This window comes from Rhineura floridana, chromosome 5 (genome assembly GCF_030035675.1).
Source record: "Rhineura floridana isolate rRhiFlo1 chromosome 5, rRhiFlo1.hap2, whole genome shotgun sequence".
Lineage (NCBI taxonomy): Eukaryota > Metazoa > Chordata > Lepidosauria > Squamata > Rhineuridae > Rhineura > Rhineura floridana.
The window spans coordinates 5,797,183-5,811,017 of record NC_084484.1 but is presented as its reverse complement, the minus strand read 5'-3'; the positions used below and the strand labels follow the sequence as shown (position 1 = coordinate 5,811,017).

The window sequence follows — 13,835 nt, the reverse complement described above, 5'->3', positions numbered from 1 at the left end:
GCCATAAGTCGGAATCGACTGAAGGCAGTACATTTACATTACTTACATATTCTTGAAGCACTATAAAATGAACGAGAATCCAACAGACTACTGTTTTTAAATGAAACAATTTTAAAATAATGGATATTTTGTAAAAGAGAAATCTAGTGTTCTACATTCAGATATTATCTCACGATTTTTTAAAAAACAGGGCTACTACTTTGGCTCTTGTCATGTTGATTTTAGCATCTAAACCAACTCTATTCGGTCCGTACCAAAACACAAGCTGAAGTTATTTCGAAGCAAAGAAGACCTTCAAACCCCCGCCCCGCCGCAGCCTTAGTGTTCCAGCGGGGGCGGAGCCAGGAGGTGGATTGGCTGCTGCGCCCGGCCGAGTTTATAAATACCGCGGTAGACGCCACCGGGGCGCTCACCGCTCTGGACTACTGGATTCGCTGGAGTGTTCGGAGATGCGGCGCGCCAGCCGAGACTATTCCAAGTACTTGCGCGGCGCCGAAGAGCTGGGCGCCAGCGCTGCCCACGAGTGCGCCCCGCCGCCTCTGCCACTGCAGGCACAAGGCGGGGCGCCCGTCCAGTCCCACTCCCCGCCTGCCTCCAGATCCCTTCTGGCCGCGCTGGTGCTCCTGGGCTTGGTCCAGGTGATCTGCAGCGTTGCCTTGTTCCTCTACTTCAGAGCGCAGGTAAGGGATTGGGAAGGGAGGGAGCGTCAGGTAGCCAACCTGTTGCTGGCTGCTCCAGCCGCTCGTTTTGGAAAGTTGATCTCCAGAGTATGAGATCATTGAGACCACGGAAAGGGATTCCCAAGAAGGGTGATCTCGGGGAAGACGATGAGCCTGTGAGTTACTCCCCGGATTCGCCACTGCATCCGTTAGGAAAGGAATCGGAAGAAACATTTCCTCTGGATTTGCAGATTGGCTCTATGGATGGATGCACGCACTCTCTCATGTTCTTTGGGAGCGCTCGCTTAGTTTTTTATAAATCAGACGAAATGGAATCGGTGAAGACCACTTTACTTCAGGACGGCTCCACTCTTGTGCTGGGGAGTCCAGTTCTTATAAGCTCTGCTTACATCTTTGAATAGGAGTGGACCAATCCTTGGGCAAGTTCTTGGAGATAGTTTATTCACCTGGCACTGATTGCAACCAGAATTTTATTGGGCTGTCAATCATGAATTAATTGTAGTGGAAAATTGGCAGTGGAAATTAGGAGGACGATACCTTTAATAGGCAAAATAATGAATAGTTACCTAACAGGCTTACTCCCAACTGGAAATGAGTACTGGATGTGTGGCCTGTAAATCTTTTGGATTGGGCCAAAAGCTTGTGATATTTTTAGTGTGTGTACGTAAACTCTCTAGTACTGTGGGTATACTGGAGTATGTATACTCTTTATATAAGACCTCATTCAAATTCAATAGTTTAGTTGTGCATGTGTATGAGACTGGTTTCATGCAATATTACTAAGTGGTTCTCAGCTGCAGTTAAGGTGGCGAGTTTAAGCCTTATTTGCTCTTAATATTTAAAAGGATAACATCAAGTCCCCAAGCTCCAAAACCCTGCTCATTAAATTGGGAAACTATAGAGGGAAGGTGGGCTTGCTTTAATCATGCTGGGTCTGAGAGGCTATGGTGCCTGTATGTGGTGCCTTCGGCTTTGCTCTATGTTGATCAGCTTGATAACTCATAATTAGAAACTTCAAGATGCCCAATACATGAACAATGCAATTGGATGCAAGTTGCCTAGAGATTTTGGAAATTGGACCAGTAGAGATTTTAATGTAACAAGGAATAACTTTGTGAGTGTTTTAAATCTCTGGTAACATCTGAAACGATGCAGATCCAGACTCCAGGCAGCAATCCCCTTCAATACAGTTGTGGTTGGCTATTGCAGAATGAGCATTATGCCTCGGATATAGAGAAAGTAACTTTCTTAATGCAGAGAGAAAGTGGAGTGGAGCTGATCCCTATTGCAGAGCAGTATAAATGCACTTTGGGAAATAGCTAGTTTTATCTCTTATGCTTGGGAAAAGAATAGAGAGTGCTACTTCTATTTGTCAAGGGGTACCAGAATCATCTTATCTCATCTCTGAAAGAGAGAACCCCATGGCTCAGGCACAGGAATCTAACAAATAAATATGGTTTTATTGAGGTCAGCACAATAATATTATATCTCCTGGGATAGTCAGTATTCAGACTTTTATGATGTGTTGTTGAAAAGAGCTCTTTCTTTTTTTCTTTCTTGGAATTTACCCCGAGCATTGGTTGAGTTCACTTTTTTTTGTTATTTTGGTTTAGTGTTCTGAACTTTTCTCAAAGGAATGTAGAGGCTGATGTTTGTTTTTATTTCTCCAGAGGTAGAAGCAAATTTTGTTGTTGAGTTTCTCTTTTTTTCATGATGAACAAAATGTTACTTGGTAATGCTATGCTGTAGAAATGTTTGTGTAAGTATTATAGAAGAAATGTAAGGGTCAGGACTTAGAATATTCAACAGCTTAATTTAAAATAATGTACATATGAAGATTTTGCCAAGGTGAGTCCTTTTCAGCTTCAAACAACAGCCCTAATATGCTTGCTCAGGGATCCCAGCGCAGGTTCGAGGACACATGATGCAGCCATCCTACTGAAGCTAAGCAGGTCTGGGTCTGGTCAGTGCCTGGAAACCTCATATAAGTCACCTCAAGGTCCATGAAGGAAGAAAGGTGGGATATATATGTGATACTTAAATAAATATGCTTGTTCAATCCATGTCATCATCTGACAGTGTGTACTCTGTGAAAGCCCATGCTCTTAAAATGTTAGTTTTTAAAATGGTGCAAAGAAAGGACATCATCCAGATGAAGCTAAACTTTTTTTCAAAGGGAACATTAAGGGTAAGCTTTCATCCAGGGGTGGCCAATGTGATGCCTTCAGAATTTGTTGGACTGCAGCTCCCATCAGCCTCGGCTAACATGGTCAATGGCCAGGGATGGCAGAAGTTGTAGTCCAACAACATTTGGAGGGCACCACGTTGGCCACCCCTGCTTCATTAGCTTGAAATCAGTGAAGAGGAAAAGGGCTTAACTTCGGCTAGATTGTACCAGTTGTATTTTCTTATCCCATGTAATAAATGATGCTGTATGCTTCAGTGGTTCTGCTCATATCTCCAGAGCTGCTTCCAAAATGTAGTTATGAGAGGATATTGTTCAGCACCATGGGAACTGTCCTGTGGTGTTCCGCAGGGTTCTATCTTGTCCCCCATGCTATTTAACATCTGTATGAAGCTGTCATCAGGAGATTCAATATGCAGATAACCCCCAGCTCTGCCTCTCTACTCCATCTGAATTGGGAGAGGCGGTTGAGGTGCTGGACTGGTGCTTGGAGGTGATGATGGACCAATAATTTTAGGCTGAATCTTGACAAGACACAGGTATTATGTGTCCAGAGTTCTCATTTCCAGTAGGTGGGAAGACGGCTGGTTCTGGATGGGGTTGCACTTCCTTGAAGGAGCAGGAATGCAGCCTGGGTGTACTACTGGATCCAACATTGTCACTAGAGGCTTGGATGGCCTCAGTGGCTAGGAGTGCTTTTTTCCAACTTCAGCCCCTTTTGGACAGAGATGATCTGGCCACAGTATTTCATGCTCTGGTAACTTCCAAATGGGATTATTGCAATGCACTGTACATGGGCTGCCCTTGAAGATGACTTGGAAACTTCAACTGATTACTGGTTGTGGTTCCTGTTAGAACTCCTGTTCTAACAGCTGCCTTGGTTGCCACTTCATTTCTGGACCCAATTCAAGGTGCTCACATTAGTGTTTAAAGCTCTAAATTACTTAGGTTCCAAATATCTGAAAGACCACCTCTGTCTCTAAAGACCCTCTCAAGTGTTAAGATAAGCAGAGGGAGCCCTTTTGGTAGTTCTGGCACCATCAGAAGCTCGTGGTGGTAGTGGCCTGTGGCAGCCCCTACGTTGTAGAACCTCTCCCCACAGAGCTGTGTCTGGCAACTTTACTGTATGGCTTTCAGCAAATGTTGAAGAAACACCTCTTTGACACCTGAGATGTATATTTTTAAGACCTACCCTATGTTTTGTAATGTTGTGATTTTAGGGATTTTTTATTATGCATTTTAAAACTGTAGTAACCCGCCCTAGGATCTTTGTGTGAAGGGCGGGTGAAAAATGAAATGGGCTGCCTTCAAGTCGATCCTGACTTATGGCTACCCTATGAATAGGGGTTTCATGGTAAGCGGTATTCAGAGGGGGTTTACCATTGCCTCCCTCTGAGGCTAGTCCTCCCCAGCTGGCTAGGGCCTGCTCAGCTTGCCACAGCTGCACAAGCCAGCCCCTTCCTTGTCCGCAACTGCCAGCTGGGGGGCAACTGGGCTCATTGGGACTGTGCAGCTTGCCCACGGCTGCACAGGTGGCAGGGCACGTAACCCCTGAGCCACTCGCTGTGGGGTGATCTTTAGCTGGCCCTTTACACCCAGGAGACATGAGTGGGGATTTGAACTCACAGACTCTGGACTCTCAGCCAGGCTCTCCTCCCCACTGTGCTATGCCAGCTGTCAAAGGGTGGGTAGTAAATTCAAATAATACAGTAATGTGTAAATCACTTGGAAATAAATAAGGCTCAAGCAGGGTTCTGTTTATATCTTGGACATTTATCTGTGAGCTATTGTAAATCACTTCACTGAAACCTTTAATCTTCACAGATGTGTTAGTTTCTTAAATGAATTATGTCTTAGCAGTATGGGATTTCTGAGGATGACAATATGGACTATGTTTACAACTGCATAGCACAGATCTGTGAGATCTATTAATGACTAAGGAAGTAATTTTAGGTCATTTACTAACTTGGGAATAAACCCCCATCAAACTTGGTGGGATTTACTTCTGAGTAAACATTAGTCATGATCACTAAATTGAACTTCTGTGTTCAGAGGAAGTGTATGTCTGAATAGTGGTTGTTAGGCCACAAGCAAGGTGGGGGGACCCTTTTGCCTCCATGCTGCTGTAGACTTCCCGGGTCTGGCTGACCACTGTGGAAAATAGAATGCTGGGCTAGACATAATCCAGCAATCCTTCCCTAATGTTTGTAATGCCATGCTTTAAGTGTGCAAATATTTCTTCATCTGCTATGACTTACACACACAAACCATTTTAAGCTACCACATGGGCAATTACATCAGTGCAATTTAGTGCCTCCACTGTAACTCAAACAGTGGTCAGAGTTCTTGTCAGGTGCACCGTATCTAGATTAATTTGCCACCACATACCCAGGGAGTTAAACCTGTGGATTCTTGGGAAGGCAGTTTCCTTGGGTAAGACAGTACTGGGAATGTGGATTTGTCAAATATTTTCTCATTGGCAAAAAGTTCTTTTACTGAAAGTTGCAGTCTTTTTCTTCTGGCTTTCTTGTACTGCAAAGGAACTTATGCAAACAAAACTCCTAACACAGCCCGGGGGTGGCCAATGTGGTGTCCTCCAAATGTTTTGGACTACAACTCATATCATCCCTAACCCCATGTTGGCTGAAGACATTGGATTTATTCCACAATTTTTGTTCTTCTGACTGCCTCCAGCTGGGTGCCTGCCAGACATTTGGACTGGAGCTCCCATCATCCCTGAACATTTGACCATGCTTGCTGGGGTTGATGGGAATTGTAGTCCAATAATAGCTTGAGGGTTCCAGCAGTGTTGTTCTTCGGGGGTGCAAGGCCTGGGAGAAATTGCAATGGGGAGGGCCCTACACAGCTTGATTCGCCACCCTGTCTCTGCCCTCCCTTCTCCTCTACATAGGGATAGTGGTGGCATCCCTCCCTCTCTCCCTCTATCTCAGACTTGCTGTTGTTTTCTCCTGCTGCCCCTTCAGCAGCAACCTCCTTTTTCCCTGCCCCCTCACAGGGGGACACTGCTGGTGGGGCCCTCTCTCCATCCCCCCTCTCTCCCACCTCTATGAAGGGAGGAGGTGGAGCGCCTTGCTGGGTGGGCAGGAAGTGTCAGGGCTGGTCAGACAGTTCCCCCTCCCCATGCAAGATCCAGATGGTCACCCCAATGCTCTCCCCACCCCTCCACCCCCAGGACAGCCCTGGAGAAGGCTGCTACAGATTAGGCTGTCGATGTTTACGTCTGGTCAGTTTAAAAACCTGTTTCGGATCATTGTCATCTAGCAGCAGGTGATCCTCTTTAGCCAGAACAATACAATTACACGTCTGGATTGATCTGTGGCTCAGTTTACCAGTGTTTTTTAAAAAACTCTCTGATCAGTTCAGAGCTTGGAAGATTACTTTTAAAAACCAATAAATTACAGTTACATGGCCCAAAAAGTAGTAATTACCGTTACAATTACAGTTGCTCTGAAAGTAACTGATTACTATACTTTTCTCAAAGGTAATCACTACAATTACATTTCAGTTACTTTTTCTAAAAAACACCTACAAGGTACTGGCCTTGGCTGCTGCACATCTAAGTAACCTTAAACAACATTAAAAATAAACACACACATACAGAGGTAGTAGAGTAATTCTTTTTATCCATAAGATAGCAATGGTGGTCTCTCCGCTGGTAAGGGAGGCGGGGAAGGAGGCAGAGGCCACTACTCAGATCTTTGCACATCAAACCAAGTGCAATCCCCCCCTCAGCCAGCAAGCATAACCTCTCTCAATTAACCAAATCCCGGACCCTGCCCTGCCACCAACTGAGGGACTTCACCTAAGCAAACGTTTTCCCCTGAGATGCAAAAAAGTTAAAATACTGCAAATGTAGCACAGTAGCCAGAGAGGGTGGTGGAGGCCACTTTGTGTGCCAAGTGCAAGCACAGTGTGTGTGTGTGTGTGTTACTCCTCATTCTATTACAGTCATAATTACCCACTTGTTCCTCAAAAAAATAATGAATTACAAGTAATTCGTCACTTGTAACGAATTACTTCCAAGCTCTGGATCAGTTACAGTTCAAACATGGACTTTTAAAAAATGGTTTGGTAACCAGGTCGGTCACTCTGAACTGGTACATGAAATAAATTTCAGATACATTAATACAGGCAGGCTACCAGCCATGTATTGTGGCCTGCTACATTGGTTGCAGTGCCCTGTCCGTCTGGGCAGTCCCAGGCAGCTAGCAAGAACAAGAGGCTAACTGAGTGCCTGATGGGCTCAGCAGGTCACAAGCTGTGCAGACTTGGGCTAATCACAAAGTCTTACAAATACAGTTTAACTCCTATAAATTTAATACAGTGATCAATATGTAACTTGAATGTGTAACGTAGAGACAGGGCTACTGACAGATGGATAGAAATAGTCCATTTCTGGTGGACCCAGAGCTAGCAGGGGGGCTAGACTCTTAGTTTTCTTTTTTTTAAAGAACATTTTTAAGTGGTTAGAAAAAATGTAGACACCAAACTGTGAGCCCTCCACACAATTTCTGTGAAATGAGCTTGCCTGCTGCTTCAGGTCCCCACCTCTTTAGGTTTTTAGTCAGTGAGCGAAGTCAGAGTTGTGATTGAATCAACCAGGAATCAAAAGCTGCTGCTGTTTTCTTCTTTCTGCTAGCATCTATCTTCTTTCCATTTCTGTTTGAGCTCAGGTACTCCTTATTAGTTATTTTCTGCAGATTCTGCTAAGTAAATGCGGGTGGGTGTTGAGGTATCCCCCACCCCCACAAAATGTAGCAAAGATACGACTGAACACTTTGCAAAGAGGCTTAGGACCTAAATTCCAGGCAAGAATGTACTGTCTAGTTAACGTACAATACAATAGTATGCATGGCTTCTCCTTATGTTGAATGGGGCTTACTCCCAGGTCAGTGGGTACAGGATGGCAGCCTAGGCTTACTTGTGAGGAAAGGGCAGAGAAGGGTTCATGGTGAGTGGGCACCTTGGGCTCTTCGATTTGAACTTGTGTATCCAAACACATCATGCTAGATGGGTTGAAGCCTCGATGTGTACTAATTGGAATGAGGTAGGCTGGAGAACAAAACATGTCCCTTTATGAAGATGTATCGCTTTGGTTAAAGAAAGCAAAAAGTCATGCCTATTAACAAGCATCAAGTCCCCTTTTGCAGCCATTTCTCCATAGCCATGTCAGTTACGTTTGGCTGAGAGTTGATGAATTGCCCTAGGCAGGAAATGAGTACAACAATGAGGTAAGTAAATTTAAAATGGGAAACTGTACGTGTTCAGAGAACTTTTTTCAACACTGTTTGTTATAAAAAATCAGGAGTGTAATGCAGCAATCATCATGGACGGTGGGAAGAGGCCTGCTTTCCTGACTTCGTGTTTTTATTTTTAGTGTCTCATCACTCTTTTTTGCCTCTGCTGTATTGCAAATTAGGTAGTTACAGATGCTATTTTTTATATATATCAAGTTGTTCAAATGTTTCGTTGCTATTGTTTTTACAGCATGGAGCACTGAAATGATGGAGTGGAGAGAAATGTTCCCATGGCAGGGGAAATATGGGGGTTCTTGGGGGTGGGGTAGTACTTACTGGTATAAACACTTAAATGCCTGTTGTTCAAAAAAGGCCAGAAAAGGTCAACCAAAATGGTCGATGGAATGGAGCAACTCCTCTTTATAAGGAAAGATTTCAGCATTTGGGTCTTTTTAGATTAGAGAAAAGGCGGGTAAGAGGTGACATCATAGAAATGTATAAAATTATGCATGGCATTGAGAAAGTGGATAGAGAAAAGTTTTTATCCCTCTCTCATAACACTGGAAGTGGCGGGCATCCAATGAAGCGGAATGTTGGAAGATTTAGGACAGACAAAAGAAAGTATTTCTTCATACAGTGCAGTGATGGCGACAAATTTGGATGGCTTTGAAAGAGGATTAGACAAACTCATGGAGGATAAGGCTATCAGTGACTACTAGCCATGATGGCTATGCTCTGCCTTCATGGTCTGAGGCAGGATGCTTCTGATAATCAGTTGCTGGAAACTGCAGGAGAGGAGAGTGGTCTCGCACTCAGGTCCTGCTTGCAGGCCTCCCACAGGCATCTGGTTGAGCACTGTGAGAATGGAATGCTGGACTAGATGAACCATTGGCCTGATCCAACAGGCTCTTATGTTCTTAAAGAGGTTAAGGTGATATACATGGTTCTCCCCCTTTCCATTTCATCCACACAACAAGCCTGTGAACTAGGTTAGGCTAAGTGAGAGTGATTGGCCCAAGGGCACGAAGTGAGCTTCGTGGCTGAGCAGGGATTTCAAATCCTTTTTGCTCAAAAATGAAAGAGAGAAAAAACTTACTGTAGTTATTATGAAGTATTAATAAATAACCATAACAAATGAATGCACTGCTAGCTTTTTAACTACTTAAATCTTGAATTTATCCAAGCATAAGCATCTGAAAAGAAGTGCTGTAAATCTGAAATCCTTTTTTACCCCCTGCCCCATATTTTATTTATTTTATTTATTTATTATTTGATTTATATCCCGCCCTTCCTCCCAGCAGGAGCCCATCTGAAATCCAGTGCCTGGTTTTGCACTGAATGTAGCATTGCCAGCTGCAGATCAGCAGATGAAAGATCGACACTAACATAACTAATTTACAGCTCATGAAACTTGAGTTCTTTGCATGGATTAAGGCTGGCACTGAAGGACAGCAGGGCTGTTGTGCCTTTTAACAGCTAAGTGGCAGGCAGATGCTAAAAAGAGTAAGCTTTTCTTGTACGGAACTACAATTATGGAGAAAGCTTCACCTGTTGATATTCTGTCTGTTTGGCACACTATTACTTGCATATAACCCCTGATTTAATTTTGGGCACGCCTCCTCCCCCACCTGCAAAGAGGGTACAAATTTGTGTGTGACATAAAAGTGTATGCAGATTTGTCTCTCTTTTGTGAGTGCAGCAGGAAGTCCAATCCACGTACTGTATACTGGGCCCAGAAATCCTGTTGGCACCCCTGCTTAGAGATGCTTTTGCATGCTATAATACCATCTACATGTCATCTGTCTAGATTTCAGCAAAGCGTTTGACAAAGTCCCCCACGACCTTTTGATTAGCAAACTCGTCAAATGCGGACTACATGGAAATACTGTCAGGTGGATTCAAAACTGGTTGGAAAACCGTACTCAAAGAGTGGTCGTCGGTGGCTCTGCTTCGGACTGGAAGGAGGTTTCGAGTGGAGTGCCACAGGGTTCTGTCCTGGGGCCGATACTTTTCAACATTTTTATCAATGACTTAGATGACAGGGTGGAGGGAAGCCTTATGAAGTTTGCGGATGATACGAAACTGGGAGGGATAGCTAACACAATGGAAGACAGGAAAAAAATCCAAAGGGACCTGGATAGACTAGAAAATTGGGCTGCAATTAATAAAATGACATTCAATAAAGACAAATGCAAGATTCTGCATTTAGGCCACAGAAACAAAATGCACGGGTACAGGATGGGAAATACCCGGCTTAGCAGTAGTGCATGTGAGAAGGACCTTGGAATTGTAGTGGATCGCAAGTTGAACATGACCAAGCAGTGTGATGCTGCGGCAAAAAAGGCAAACGCCGTTTTGGGATGCATAAACAGAGCTATAGTTTCCAGGTCGAGGGAAGTAATAGTCCCATTATATTCTGCATTAGTCAGGCCTCATCTGGAATACTGCGTTCAGTTCTGGGAGCCTCATTTTAAGAAAGATATAGACAAGTTAGAGCGGGTTCAGAAGAGGGCGACAAGGATGATAGCCGGTATGAACAAGTCTTATGAGGAAAGGTTGAAGGAAATTGGCATGTTCAGTCTGGTGAAGAGAAGGCTGAGGGGCGACATGATTACACTCTTTAAGTACCTGAAGAGCTGTCACATAGAGGAGGGTACAGATTTGTTCTCTGCTGCCCCAGAGGGTAGGACTAGGTCTAATGGTTTTAAGTTGCAGGAGCGTAGATTCAGATTGGACATTAGAAGGAACTTCTTGACAGTAAGGGCAGTTCGGCAATGGAACCGACTGCCTAGGGAGGTGGTGGGATCCCCTTTGCTGGATGTCTTCAAGCAGAGGCTGGACAGCTATCTGGGGGAGATGCTGTAGCTGTGGATTTCCTGCTGTGAGCAGGGGGTTGGACTCGATGGCCTACAAGACCCCTTCCAACTCTATGATTCTATATCTTACAGGACTGTTGTCAGTAATATTTGCCCACTAGAGCACAGAATGAATTTCTTTCTACATGGACTTGCATAGTAGAAATAGAAAACAAAATGTTCAGCTCAGTTCAGATTTTTCTTTTTCTTTTTGGCTCTCTCAACAGTTAACGGAACAGTTAGTTCCGTTATGCAAGTCTGTGGCACAGCCACATACACAAAATACTGTGTACCTTTCTGGTCACCCCATCTAATAAAAATAGAGAACTGAGAATGATGCAGAGAGGCAGCTAAAATGGGCTTTGGTGCACTTTGCTATGCTAAAGCATTTTGAGTCTGTTTCAGTTACCTCACTAAGTAGATATGATAAAATTGTGAACTGCTGGAGAGAACAGATCGTTTCTCTGCCAGTCAGTATTGGAACTCTGCCATGCCCAGTGGAATTGGTCTGGCTTGTTGATCTAGAGGTATACGTCTCACTCAGACTGCGAGAGGACCCAGGTTCAAATGCTAGACGTCCCTGCCTTGTTGGAGAAGAGGCAAGACTGTACTTCTAGAATCCATGATTAGGAAGGATTGTTGCTTCACAGTGTGCTTAGTAATATAGTGCATGCTTTGTCTGTACAAGGTCCCACGTTCTGTTCCTGTGAGGATCAGGCAATGGGTGATGGGAAAGTCCTCTGCTGAGACCTTGGAGACCCCCTGTCAGTAGACTAAGGATGGAGAAGAATATCCACTAAATCAGACTTAGAATTGGATATCGACTGAATTTGACAGTCTGCTGTGTTTTAGACCTGAACTGATTTCTTGCGGCGGATCATGGCTGTAATCGGTATGGATTTTTTGCGGGGGCTTCGGCTGCAATTGGCACGGATTCCCCCCCCTTACGTAATTATCTTCATAATTTCCTCCAAATTGCTGCATTTGTAACACTGTGTAGGTGCGGTAAATATAATGTACTGCCTTCAAGTCGATTCCGACTTATGGCAACCCTATGAACAGGGTTTTCATGAGGCTGAGGGGCAGTGACTGGCCCAAGGTCACCCAGTGAACTTCGTGGCTATGTGGGGATTCGAACCCTGGTCTCCCAGGTCCTAGTCCAACACCTGAAAAATTTTTATTGCCATATAATGCAAAAAAAATTACCATATAATGCAAAAAAAATTGCAGCAGCTTGATCTTGTTTCGTAGTCCTGCAAATAAGGTCAAGGAAGGGACAGTGGCCTAGATTTATGGTGTCTGATAACATGTGTGTCGCTGCTGTAGGGTAGTCCTTCAGTGTTGATGTCTTCATGAAATTGACACTGCATAGTTCACAGCCATGACACAAACATTAATGCAGCAAGCAGGCAGGTGAAGAAAAAAACCCTAATCCTATTCAATCCCTACTTCACACTAGCGCCACACCTTCACAGTCAGTGACAGTCACACACATTTAAGAACGCAAAAGAAAAATAGCGAATAGCGAAAGGGAGGGGAATCGTTAAGCAGCACATCAGTTAGCCCTAGGCAAGAGACAAACGCAAAGGCGATTATCTGCCTCAGTGATATGTAAATGGGGGGGGGAACTCACATGGAACACCGTGATTATTTACATAAGTATTTACATTAAAAATTACGCACTTTGAGCCATAAAAAACAACAACCCCACGGCTCAAATCATCAAAAAAACGCCACCACCCAAACATAGCAGATTGAATTGGCAAGTGCCAAAGCAAGCGGGAACAAAAAGGGCGGATTGGGATTGAACGACAAACTATCGGAATACAAGTAGATCAGAACCAGACAGCAAACCCCATCCCTACAGTAGACAATAATGGACTAGATGGGTAAATAATCTGACTCAGCTTCCTCTAGTCCTCTTCTTCCTGTGTTTACAGAATGGGCGAAAGGAGGGAGTACTTTGTACAATGCGTAATTTAACTTGTGAAAGCAAAGATGGCCAGTAGTTTAGGTGGCATTACAGAAGGGTTAGATTTGGCCTTGTTTCATCCTCCATTAATATTAGCCTTGTTAATTTATTTATTTATTTATTTTATTTTATTTATATACCGCCCTAAGCCAAAAAGGCTCTCTGGGCGGTGTACACAAGAGATAAAACAAGCACAATATATAAATACAATAAGTATAACAAAATCAAAGATCAAAACAAACAATAACAAAGAACCAACAACATCAAAATACAATAATGAAAATACTGATAAAATACACTATGAAATACAATTTAAAATACACTTTAAAATGCCTGGGAGTATAAAAAGGTTTTCACCTGGCGCCGAAAGGATAGCAGCGTCGGCGCCAGGCGTACTTCATCGGGGAGACTATTCCACAGTTCGGGGGCCACTACCGAAAAGGCCCTAGTTCTAGTCACAACCTTCCGGGCTTCTCGATGGGATGGCACCCGGAGGAGGGCCTTAGATGTTGAGCGCAGTGTACGGGTAGGTTCATATTGGGAGAGGCGTTCCACCAGGTATTGCGGTCCCATGCCGTGTAAGAGGCACTATATGAATGAATTCATACTCAGAAGTTAAATGAGGAAGATTTAGCTATCATTTGGTAGTCCTCCATGGACTAGTCTAACCCATGTTTATTTTATTTTATTTATTTATTACATTTATATACCACCTTTCCTCCAAGGAGCTCAAGGTCATGTACATGGTTCTCCCCTCCCCATTTGATTCTCACAACAACCCTGTGAGGTAGGTTAGGCTGAGAGGCAGTGACTGGCCCAAGATTACCCAGTGAGCTTCATGGCTGAATGGGGATTTGAACTCTGGTGTCTCAGATCCTAGCTCAA

The 13,835-nt window shown here is 44.0% G+C and overlaps 1 protein-coding gene across 1 annotated transcript in view; it reads left to right on the top strand.

Annotated features, from left to right (window-relative positions):
* The first annotated feature begins 340 nt into the window (after positions 1-340).
* TNFSF11 (TNF superfamily member 11) overlaps positions 341-13,835 on the top strand; it is a 39,665-nt gene continuing 26,170 nt past the window's right edge. Inside the window, exon 1 of the mRNA XM_061629908.1 lies at positions 341-680. Coding sequence (XP_061485892.1) covers positions 450-680 — 231 coding nt within the window. The 5' untranslated portion in view covers positions 341-449. The remainder of the gene's footprint in view (positions 681-13,835) is intronic.